This window comes from Diadema antillarum, unplaced genomic scaffold (genome assembly GCF_040938485.1).
Source record: "Diadema antillarum isolate AM-2024a unplaced genomic scaffold, OU_Dant_1.0 seq00000413_RagTag, whole genome shotgun sequence".
Classification (NCBI taxonomy): Eukaryota; Metazoa; Echinodermata; class Echinoidea; order Diadematoida; family Diadematidae; genus Diadema; species Diadema antillarum.
In genome coordinates, this window is record NW_027271399.1 from 680347 (window position 1) to 692728 (window position 12382).

General features: G+C 38.6%; 1 protein-coding gene across 1 annotated transcript; it reads left to right on the top strand.

Moving 5' to 3' along the window:
• The first annotated feature begins 1436 nt into the window (after positions 1-1436).
• LOC139732336 (adenosine receptor A2b-like) lies at positions 1437-7030 on the top strand. Its single transcript, XM_071643207.1, has one exon. It carries the CDS (start codon positions 2008-2010, stop codon positions 3157-3159), a length of 1152 nt encoding a protein of 383 aa, XP_071499308.1. The 5' UTR covers positions 1437-2007; the 3' UTR covers positions 3160-7030.
• Positions 7031-12382: the final 5352 nt, after the last annotated feature.

Sequence of the window (12382 nt, forward strand, 5' to 3'; positions counted from 1 at the left end):
TGCCTACCTAAAGACATTTCTGACAAACACTGACAGGCCTACCTTGTCTGTTGGTAAATCTATTACGCTGAAAATACAATGAGAAGAAAGGATGGATAGTACACTTCCCTTCTACAATATTATCGTCAACCTACATAATAGCGAGGACGAGCTTGCCTGGTAACTCCTTGTTTGATTTGTTCTGAATGGAGCCCCAAAAGATGCATCATAACACAGTGGCGGATCGGGGTGGTGGTGGGGGAGCGCACCGGTCGCCCCCTTTATTTTTTTTAAAAGAAATAAAAAGAACAAATGGAGAGGGGTGCGTGAGCCCCCCTTTAATTTGTAAAGGCACCCCCTTACGGAATTCCTGGATCCGCCCCTGTAACAGCGGGTATGGTCTACAAACCAATTTCGACAGGTTATTATGGGCTTTGGTGGACTTCACCCATGTGTTTTTGTCGTACTGGGACGCCTGAATGACTTTGACTTCCAGTCGAGAGAGGGGACGTAACAGAATCTTCCCCTTCAATAGCTATCATTCATAATGCTCATTGCTGACGTGTTCTCAACCGTTTGGAAACGATGAAAAGCCCACGGCGTGCAATACACGGGCCTATTGCCATTCTCTCTCTCTATCTCAGCTTTTCAAAGAGTTGCTTTTGAGAGCTAGACTCATTCAGTGTTGATAGCGACAATCAGGAGTGGGGGAAAAACACAAAATAGCATCGTTCCGCTTTTATACCCTCTTCCCTCCATCCCAACTCCCTCCTTTTTTTTCTTTGTCTTGGTTGCATGCTCTTTAATTCAGTTTGCTCAATATGGTGTGATGTATGTACTCACGTCACTGTAAATTTTACGAAGCCGTATTGAATCAATACTTTTTAATTTTTCTGCCACGAAACCAGACATGAATTGTATATTGAGACTTGTCATAAAGCATATCACATCTCTGTTACATCTGCTTTTATCATGGTCTATGTACCAAAATGGCCATCGGAGTAGACAATAAGATTTGTCGCTTTTAAAGTGGATTTGATAGGTGCTAAATCACCCCTCGATCCCAGTTCTTTTTTTAAGGCCAAAAACACTGATTAGAAATTACTGCTGGCTTAAGTTATTCCTTCAAAGATACACACTTCTGCAAGTGTGAAGGACAACGCGAGTTAAAAGAAGACCATGTATTAATTTTCATTCGTCATATGAAGGAGTACACACAACAACAACAACAACCCTGTCGTGCATTATGAATGCATAAACATGCGTGTGCGCATGCGTTTTTTTTTTTTTTCGTGCGATGAGGCCCAGTTTTGAAGAGTGGAAATGATGTCAAGCGCGACGGAAAGGTCGCCAAGCTTTCCGTTGTGTCAGGGCAGCCCAGCACACTGATTCGTACGTGCGTGAATTCCGATTGGTTGGCATCGCTCGCGCTGGTAGTTCGTTGATGACTACGCCTGTTTACTGCACACGCCCCGTCTCTCGTCCCGTCGGGCAGCTCTAATTGCCAGTAACTATAGACACTGATAAAAAGTGAGTGACACCAAAGAAGACTCTCTAGTGGTTCTATGGCGGCGACTAGGACGCGTTCACGCATACACGCTAAAACATCCGTTTGAAGGAAATTTGCCCCTTTGAAATTCCCGTGTGTTTACTGCAGGATCGCATACAGTTTGTCAACTTTGTGGGACGTAAGACGTGGCTTTGTTGAGCGCATCCAGACAATAGCACCAGAGTGTATTGATTTGGAGTGGATCGATCAGACTCGCCATGACGCAAAAGCGCAAGGAACAGTTTCTGTGACGGTCGCATGTTGATTCGTTTAACAACACAGCAAAAGGCAAACTTTTCCAACAGAAGTCCGCATGTAGGTCAAGGGCCGTGTTTTACCGTTGGTTGATTGGTTGACTGACAAATTTAATATGCTGGTACAAGAAGTCTTCATTAATTCAGCGAAATGCTGGGGGCTGTAACGAATGTAGTCTTGCTGCATATATAGCGGGCAGACATCTCTGCGACAAATCGGGAACCATGTCTGCTCCTGTGGCGGGAGATACCTCGGCACAACTCCTCGACACGGAGGAGATGCTTTTCGGTGAGTTTGATGTCACCACGCCCTCCACCAATGTTACAGGACCAATGGAGTGTGAATTTCAAACCCTCCGGGCTTTGATTATGATACCATTTGCGCTTATATTTGTCGTGTCCGTACCCGGGAACTTGTTGGTCATTACTGCCATACATCGTGAGAGACGTCTCCAGAATCCAACGAATGTGTTCGTGACCGGACTGGCTGTGGCAGATATCATTAACGGATTATTTTCCATACCCTGCGCCTATTTCTGGTTTGTGAGTTACTGTGATGATGTGATAATCCTCTATTGTCGTTTTCTTACCAGAACGTGTTGTGCCTGTTCGGTGGTCCACCTCGTGCTTGTGTCTGTTGACCGCTACATAGCCGTCGCGAAGCCGCTGAAGTACCCATCGCTTCTGACACGAAGTAGGGCCAAGAAGAGCTCAGCCATAGCATGGGCTGTGATAATACTTTATATGTGTGTCATTGTCGTCCTGTACCATCTCACAATCGTATACGATGACTTTACGTACGACGAAGGTATCCCGTTTCAAATCTTCTGGAACTACTTTCCTTCATCAATGATACTCGTGGCAATGGTTGTGACATCGGTCATCTATGGCTACGTACTTCACCAAGCTCACCAGCTGCGCGGTCGTATGAAGTCCATGATGAAGAAGCACGTACCAGCCGCATCCATTCGTACGACGAACCGCGCCAAGCAGCTAAGGGCAACCAAGACCCTGGCTATAGTTGTGCTGGCCTTCGCTATCTGCTGGTTACCCATTTCGGTGGTTATCTTTATTGAGGTTGGACCCGACTATGATCCAGACTTGTCGCTGGCTCCGACGCTGTTTTATTACGCGAACTCGGTGATGAACCCATTGATATTTGCGTATCGCAGCAGAGACTTTCGCGAGGCCTTCAAGAGTATCCTCGCTGCTCTTCTCTGCTGCTTTACGACGAAGCCTGCGATGCTTCAGGGGCGAGCCGGTAGGCCCAGCGTGACATCTGATCGTGGCTCACATCGTGGCTCTTCTCAAAAGCAGTCATCTTCCGGCGTTGAGTATCCAGCAGCAACGAACCAAAACATGACACATGATGTATGACACTGTGCCGCTCACATCTTTCTGGACATCATCTCATCAGCGATATACAATTTTCTTTCACTTTGTTGAACTTTAAGTTTTACCACATGTCTCGAACCTATAAAAAAAAATCCCTTGAATATTTTTCTTAGGTGCGGCTCCAGAAATTCCGTAAGGGAGGGCGCAAAAAATATTTATGGTTTACGGGTTTTATTCCATTTTTTCTTTCTATTTCTTTTGTTTTAACAAGAAGTAAAGAGGGGCGCGCGCCCGGTGCGCCCCTTCTGGATCCGCCACTGTTTCTCCCGACAGATTTTAATCCGTTTAAGAAAAAAGTATTTTATAAATCAGATCAGATAAAGATATTGGTCAGTCGGTGCTATCTTTACCGTGGTTGCTCACAGTAAAAGATTATAACTCTTCAAATCTGAAGTATTCATGACATTTGCGTGATGGCTGTTTGAAAGCAATATAAACATTTCTTATAGAAAAGTGACGTCATTATCTTTATTACATGCTATTGATATATTGGCTAAAGTGGCTTTCATGATGCGTCTTTTCCAGTTATACTGAATGCCTTATTTTTCACGCAGATACCAGTAATCTTTCCAGCACATTCTATTTTCTTTTTATAATGAAGGGAAAAAACTTACTGAAAATCACACCCATGTAAACGAGCTTCTAAAGTTGTACATGTATTAATAATGTCTAAAGTGATTTCTTTGCCTTGGATAACGTCGACACCAACAACAGAGCCAGAGAAAAAAGAGATAACAATCTGATTACATGTACATAATACACCTGTACATGTACTTGTATACGGCAAAACCTGGGAAATTATTGTGTCGAAATTGGGTTAAATGAAACTGTTTCATTTTTACATTTCTATGATCATACTCTCTTAATTATTGAAAGTCAATATTATTATAGATTGTATTCATATGGCTGGACATAATAAAATTGTCTTTCGAAATGTTATTAGTGTTGCTTTACGATGACTTTTATGCGACCATTGCATTTAAACATTGAGTTCGCAATTCTCGAGTCGAAGTCTTGCATTTACTTGTACAACGTAAACGTTTTTAGCTGGTAGCCATGCAGTATTAGATGAATTAATGTCTAGATATCTAACTTAAATTTCATTGCGTATGTTGTCTTGCCAGATCAGCATACCGAATGAGGCAAATGTTGGACTTGCAGAACATAGGCTGAAGTTTTGTTTATTGGATCCAGATAATGTTTCTAGAAATCCGGAAAGAAGAAAATGTGGTAAGAGTCGCGCTTCTTGTTCATACCGAGTGACTTAAAGGACAAGTTCACCTTCATAAACATAAGGATTGAGAGAATGCAACAATATTAGTAGAACACATCAGTGAAAGTTTGAGGAAAATTGGACAATCGATGCAAAAGTTACGAATTTTTAAAATTTTTGTGTTGGAACCGCTGGATGAGGAGACATACAGCTTGTGAGTCATATGCGTACAACAGTATAAAGAAAATGTAAAAGAAAATTCAACATATTTTCACTTTTTTCGCATAATAAAAGAGCTCTCGACTTGCCTCTTTCTAAAGGCAGGGGGAATAATATTACCCATAACATTTGTCGGTAACGAGTCAGGGGAATGTGTACTTTTTTCAAAAGATGGCATTTTGTGAAATTCTCTTTGTATTTTCCTTATATTGTTGTACGCATGTGACATCTAAGTTATTCATACACTGCAGTAGTCTTCTCATCCAGCGGTTACTGCACAAAAACTTCAAAAATTCATAACTTTTGAACGGATTGTCTGATTTTCCTCAAACTTTCAATGATGTGTTCTACTAATATTGCTACATTCTCTCAATCCTTATGTTTATGAAGGTGAACTTGTCCTTTAAAAGTAAGCGCAGTGCAAGGTATTATAGGATTTTTTCCCCGTAAAATTCAAGGGTATCTGTCTGATAGTATGATGAATGAGACGTTGTTACTACCCGTATAACCATGATCCCTAAAGATATAAAGAAACTCTTTATCATTCCCAGAAAATTCCTTCAAAAGTGCGGAACAATGTTTAACTTTAGTTATGCTAAAGGAAAGATTGACTGAATTCATTACGAAACGATATGCCATTAAAACATGTAATGAACACATAATTTTTGTATGTTTTTAAACACAGTGATTCGAACTGCCATCTAGGTTTGGGTAGAAGTTTTTAGCTGTAAAATAATGATTTAACGAGAAAGGTGAACTCCAAAACAACGGAAATTCTTGCCTTCCTCATCTCGATTGTTTTGTCTTTCCTAATACATTGTATACATGTGCATGCTAAAACTTAACTGATCTCTTGGATTAAAGTACTCAGAGATAAGGAAACTGATTGTTATTTTGCGTATATTTCTGCAGTACATTGTCTGGCTACGTGGTAGAAAATACTCTTCAAATTATCATGTGTGTTGGGAGATATTTCTGACGCCAAAGCAGGGTGTGCAATAATGTATGCAAAAACTGTTTTAGATGATATTTTGCAGAACTACATGTTGATCGTTAAAGGGAAATTTCAGCCCAGTTACAATTCAGTCTGAATAGAAAGAGCAAAATCTTATAAGCACAACAGTGAAAATCTGATCAAAATCGTACAAAAAATCAAGAAATTATGAAACTGTGACGTTTCGCTAGTTTTTGCATTTAACAGTTCTCGAACGGTTGATATGACCATACGCAAATAAGTGAGTTGATGACGTCATCACCTCCAAAAATTGATTGTGTGCAAAAAAATAACCAATATGTGCATTTTTTCTGCCATAAAATTGTCAAGAATTATATCATTCCTGGCTGAATAACTTCAGAATAATGATTGCTCAGACACATGTATTCGAATTCTATTTAGATTGGGGCATAAATGCATTTGAACAAAAACCTAGAAATTTGAAGATTTTCAAGATTTTGTGTAAGGGCAAGTTGTGAGGGGATGACATCAGCTCATTCATTTGCATATTTATATTGATTGGTCGAGAAGTGTTTTGGAAAAATTAGCTTAACTTCACACCTCCATAGCTTCCTTAATTCTTATTTTCTTATTTTGATCAATTTCCACCATCGCGCATACAAGATTTCTCTCTTTCTTATCAGACTTGCTTTTTAATAACAGTGCTGGAATTTTCTTTTAACATCAGATTTCCCTTTAACACCAGCATCGAATACTTGCACGTTGCAATGAGACATCCCTTGTTTAGTGTAACATTGTTATGAACAGAGGGGAAAAATTCCTCGGTTATCTGATCAAGTACATGTATTTCTAAGTATCTTCGTCATGATGCTGTGTATGTGTATGTGTATGTGTATGTGTGTGTGTGTGTGTGTGTGTGTGTGTGTCTGTCTGTCTGTCTGTATGTGTGTATGTGGGTGTGTGTCTATGTGTGTTCTATAGATGCTCAAAGGGCACAACCAGCCTGTTGTGCTGTGTTAAAATAGGCGGAAAGGAGAGGATGTGAATGAATACTATACACTGTACATGTATGTAAGTAGAGCAAGCATTGAAATCTACTGCTGACATAATTGTAATACACGTAGGCCCTATACTATTGAAAAGAAAATCATTTCTCAAATAGTTTCTTTATGTTATTATACCTGTACATGAGATTGAACGAATATAGTAGTCCTTGCAAACATTTCATTCTGATGATTATTTATTGCTATTTTTAGCACTGTCATTATTTGCTCTATCATGATAATCATCGTCGTCGGCGCTATTCCCGTCGATATAAAGATAACCTGGTAGAAATCCGCCTCCTGGGGAAATACTGGCCATAAATGCAATTGATGATAAAGGATCGTCGACGCCACACCCGTGAAAGGGCGAACGTCAGCACTGAATTTCGAGCCATGGGGTGACTTGAGTGAGGCTAATGATAAAAGCGGTTTGTCGATGGTTTAGCTGTTTTTTTTGTTGTTGTTGTTGTTTGGGGCCCAGGATATTTTTTTTTCTGTCATCGGTGAGCGGTCACCCGAATACCCTGTCTATATGCTTCTCTGTCTGAGATTTAAAAAAAAAAATCAATATATATACAATATATATATATATATATATATATGTATTATTGTCATCATTATTATCCTTATTGCTGCATTCAATTTAGCAAAATTTAGCGTAGATGACATGTTTGGTATTTCAATTTTATGATCTCTTCATTCAGATTCATTTGAGAGCATTCAAATTACCTTTTACCTCCTTCTAATGAACACTTTTTCAGTTTAAATTCGTAAAACAAGAACCATTTCGTTATTCGTTCATTCAGTTTAGAATGATATGATCACGTGATCACGTACAATTGTATATGCTGCGCTCGTTCATTCGAATTCGTGTTTGGGCATCCAATTTAACATCTTTTGCAGTCAATTTAGCACACATGTTTAAGCCTTGGTTCTTTCTTTCTTTTATACAACATTATCGTTTTGTAAGCATCATGATACACTTCATATTTTCATATTTATTTTGGAGATTTTGGCAACAGCTTTTATCTTTTTTTTTTCAATGTCTCCCAGTCTGAAAATAGTGCATGTGGCCATACAGTACCTTATCTGGCCGTTGAGCGCTTGACTCCGAGTGTGTCGGCTAGTTCTAGGAAGTCAAAGTTATGATCATCAAATATTCCCATAATTCTTTCTATGTCTTCTTTAGATATCTAACTTGTGCTGTTATGACTGTAAGAAGATGAAGTTGATCTGTAGTATTGGTACATGTATAGGCCTATATGTATGAAAGAAAAGGGGTGTCACAGAACAACAAACTCTGGTTATATCGGGTCAGAAAGTGATACTTTTACTGCTGAAAAGTGAGTGGATGGAACAAAAAGTAACATAGAAATGAACACATTTAAATGTTCTCACCTATTCAAAAAAAGAAATAACATCACGTTAATTTGAATGGAAATGTTTGGAATTTGACTGCCAGTTCGCGAAATTGAATGACTAAAATAACCTTTTCGGCGAGTGGTGGCGAATTGGAATGAACGTACACAATGTAGAGTACCAGCCAACTTGAATGCCCTTTTACGGATTTGAAAGCCACATGTGCAAATTTCACTGATCGAAATGCTAAATTGAAAGCACAAGTTACAATTTTGAATGACAGACTGTGCGATAACTAGGTGCTTTTGCTAAATTGAATGAACCTTTTATCAAATGGACTGACAAAAGTGTGAAATTGGCCGGGGAAACCTATTTATCATATAATGATATTGCCTTGTCTTCTTGCCTTTTAGCCCGTTCCGTACCTTAGAGCGTCTCCTGTTTTACTTTATGATGTGTATTTTACCGTGTCTATATAATGATGAACTGAATATATTTCTTGAGGATTAACCTTGAATGGCTGGTCTTAGCCAATGTTGATTCCTCCACTTTTCGTAATATCATTATACTTATAGCCACTGCTTTGTTCCCATACGCCTGTATGCTGTGATATGCTATTGTGTAAATGTGTTTTATCACATTTGTGGAAATAAACTGAATCGAGAAATTGAATTGGATATGATGATCATGAGGACGTAAAGCCATTCAATCATCGTGTTTCTCTCTCCCTCTCTCAGTTGGTGTAAACCGACATAGGCCTAAAGGACACCTATGAATGGCAAATGCTTGTCTTGTTTTGCCTTCACCTATCCTTCAACATGTTCAAGAAGTTGTCTCATGGCCGTACAATTTGCATTTAAATCAAGCTTGATCCGATGACCTGCTTGCAAAACCCAGTGGCAAGGCTGTTAGTTAACGCGACGTTGATGGTGATGAGCGCGCGTGGAGGAAGGAGTAATGATGAGGTAATTACACTGAGGACGTAATGATGGTAATATTATCACATGTACAGTATTTACTACCGGCACTATTACTACAGCTAAACAATCAATGACAGTTTTAAAAAAATGGTGGTACATGTAATATCGATGGTGATATGTATTGATATCAACTACGTGTATTTCAACGAAAGTGCCGTGATCATTATTAGAATCAATGCGGATGACAAAGCTATAGAGATATTTGATTGTATGTTAACTTTTACAATACAGATTAAGGGTATAAACTTTGGTCTGAGTTTATTCGAATTTTGCACACACACAGACACACAAACAGAGAGAGACACACACACACACACACACAATATTTGGAAAAGTTGTTTTCTAAGCACCTTTTCAAGTACAGTACCCCTTTCTTTATTTGGTCTACACAAAGCGAAAAGTTGATTGTCATTCCTGGTGCATTATGTGCATAGCCTATATGCCGTAGACAGAGCAATAACGAAATAATATTGTATAGAAAAAGACTCCGAGACCGAGTTTAGGGGCGGGGGAGAGACAGAAGAATAGATATAGGGTCCGTTGCGAAAATATGGGGAACAATTCTTGCGGTGCTCGTGTGATGATTGAGCAGATCAGGAATCAACAGTGAAGGCTACACGATGATACATATTATGTGATAAACGCACCATTTTGTGGGACGTTCGAGCAAGTCGCGAAATTTACAAACCCACTACACGGTTTGCGCTGCCTGCACTGCGAATTTATTTTGTAGTCCACTTTCCTGGATGACGTAATCATTTCCCGATGTCAGATACTGTGTATAACCAGGGAGGTGGGATAACTAATTGTATCAATCTGCATGCATGCACGCGCATTTCTGTAATATTCCATTTTTAGATGAAAACATTTGGGTATCGGACGATTCTATTACAAAACAAGTGCAGGTACACTGTAAGCCACATTACCCTGTGTCGATGACATGTTGCTATACTAGGTTTCAGCCGGCTTTCGATGGGTCGGCTCTTACTTCAGAGGACAGTTTCTTTTAAACGAGGTCACAGAATTCATGAGAAAAATTTGCTGCTATATAGCCTACAATGTATTAACATGGCATGTGTGTATAGGCCTATACATTATGCGCATAAACATGTGTATGTTTTAATCGTGATGATGCAAGAACACGCCTTCTTGATGGACTTTTAGAACTGATGCATGAATATAACATGTAAGAAAGACTGAACTTCAACTATCGAAGCAGCAGCAGTACCAGTAACTCCTATTCTCGTGGGTATTGAATTTCACACTCGGAATCAAACTCTACAGTTGTAACTGGATCTTACTGTACAGACATAGAGGAGAGGTACCACCCAGTTCTGGTGAGCCTATACACAAATAATAGGATTGCCACAGAGCTCTGAAATGATTATCACCAGCCATCCCGACGGATAATGAGAATTAAACTTTAAGCTCCTTTGTGTACGTGCAGGAAAGGGATTTAGGTAGTGAAGTTCCCACTTTTTATGTCCTCCTTCTTGCATATCTTCGAGGAGATTCATGTTGTTTACATAGCCATGAGCAAAAAATAACCTATTTAAGATGCGTTTGTACAATTATTCTTTCAATTAGGAAAAAATAGCTGTAAGAAATTATAATGCAACGTAAAGTTCCTACTCGGTTCTTTAAAAAGAATTTTATTTTTTCTCATTTTATTGCTTTCGATTATAGATATATAGGGTATATAATTATATTAATATATATATATATATATATATATATATATATATACATATATATATATATATATATATATATATACGCACACACACATTAATTATCCATGCAGGGCGAATTTTATATAACGTGATCCAAGGAGAATGCCTTTTGAATACGTTGTTATACAAGGTATAGCAACTCATGGTGAATATGGCGTCATCTTCATTGTTTGGGCATTCGTCCCACATCGGTACTGCCACACGACCTGTCGTCGTTGTTGTTTTTTTTTTGTCCCTGTGTTAAATTTACTATGCATCTCCATTTCAATAGCATTTAAAGGGGAAACCAGTCCAAATATAAGTTAGTCTGATAGAAAAGAGTAAAATCTTACGAGTTCAACGGTAAGAATTTGACTGAAATCGGATAAAAAATAAGGAAGTTATGATACATTAAAGTTTTGCTGATTTCTGCCAAACAGTTCTTGTACAGTGGATATGAATATGCAAATGAGTGAGCTAATTATGTCATAACCTAACAATTTTCCCTCGATCATGTTCAAAAAATGACGAAAATTCAATGTTTCTGTCATCGAAGTCTGAAACATGATGTTATTCCTGGTTGAATAACTTCAGAATAGTGATCAGTTAGATATACCAGGATTTAAGACTCGGGCATAATTGCGTTTGAATGAAAAACTTGAAATTTCAAAATCTTATGAACAAACTATACAGCAAGTTGTGAGGGGATGATATGCTTACTTTGCCACTTGCATATTCATATTGACCTTTCAAGAACTGTTACCTGAAAAATTAGGGAAACTTCACAATTTCATAACTTCCTCATTTTTCGCCAGATTTCGATCAAAATTTTACCTTTGAACTTGTAAGTTTTTACTCTTTCTTATCAGACGTACTTATATTTGGACTGGACTTTCCCTAAATGTTTCGAAGCATTTATCACAAATCATTAGACCATACTTTCGTGTAAGGTAATGCCACTCAGGGGAGAGCATTATGTCGTAATTGCAGCCTACACGTTTCAAACTCGGGAATTTCATAGAGAAATCCCCGTCCGCGCTCCCGTCGCTCATATCTTTGTTTATTTACGCCATGATATTGAAAGTACGATAGGTTTGTCTTTTGTCGACCGATGTGCTCAAATGCCCATCTTAAAGTAATAAGGTTATTTTAATCCAAGTAGAAAGAATAACCTGATAACAGAGAATAAATTCCTCTTCCGCAAACACAGGACGCAGCGCGGCAAAACACACTAACGCATGTTAGACACCTTTTTTTTTTGGGGGGGGGGGTAGAATTTTGCCTTCAAGGTTACAAACCCACATGAATACTTTTCTTTTGGTACTCTTTATTCGAATTCTTTCGATAATACAGATTATCAGCATCATATTCACAATGTAACAAACGCACAGACACAAACATACGCACAGACACACATACACACAAATGATAGCTATAAAATTGCAGCTGTAAAATTCTCGTAAAGATTATTTTCCATTCAATATTTGCTAAATCCTCAATTTAATATAAGTCGATGTATCAATCTGCTTAAATTTTATGCTGCCTGTTCGTACTTTTCCATGTCGGGATGCCATTACAATATCACATATTTGAAGTAAACCATTTCCCCTATTGTTATTTCATTAGTTATATCACCTCTTTCTCAAAGTTACAACATTTCATCATTTCCTGCCATGCCTCCACAACTTCTAAATAAAAAGGTATGGGATTGGGTTTGTCAGGGT

Bases quoted from the DNA above. Each gene is read 5' to 3' on its own strand.
- LOC139732336 (XM_071643207.1), top strand. From the start codon at position 2,008: ATGTCTGCTCCTGTGGCGGGAGATACCTCGGCACAACTCCTCGACACG.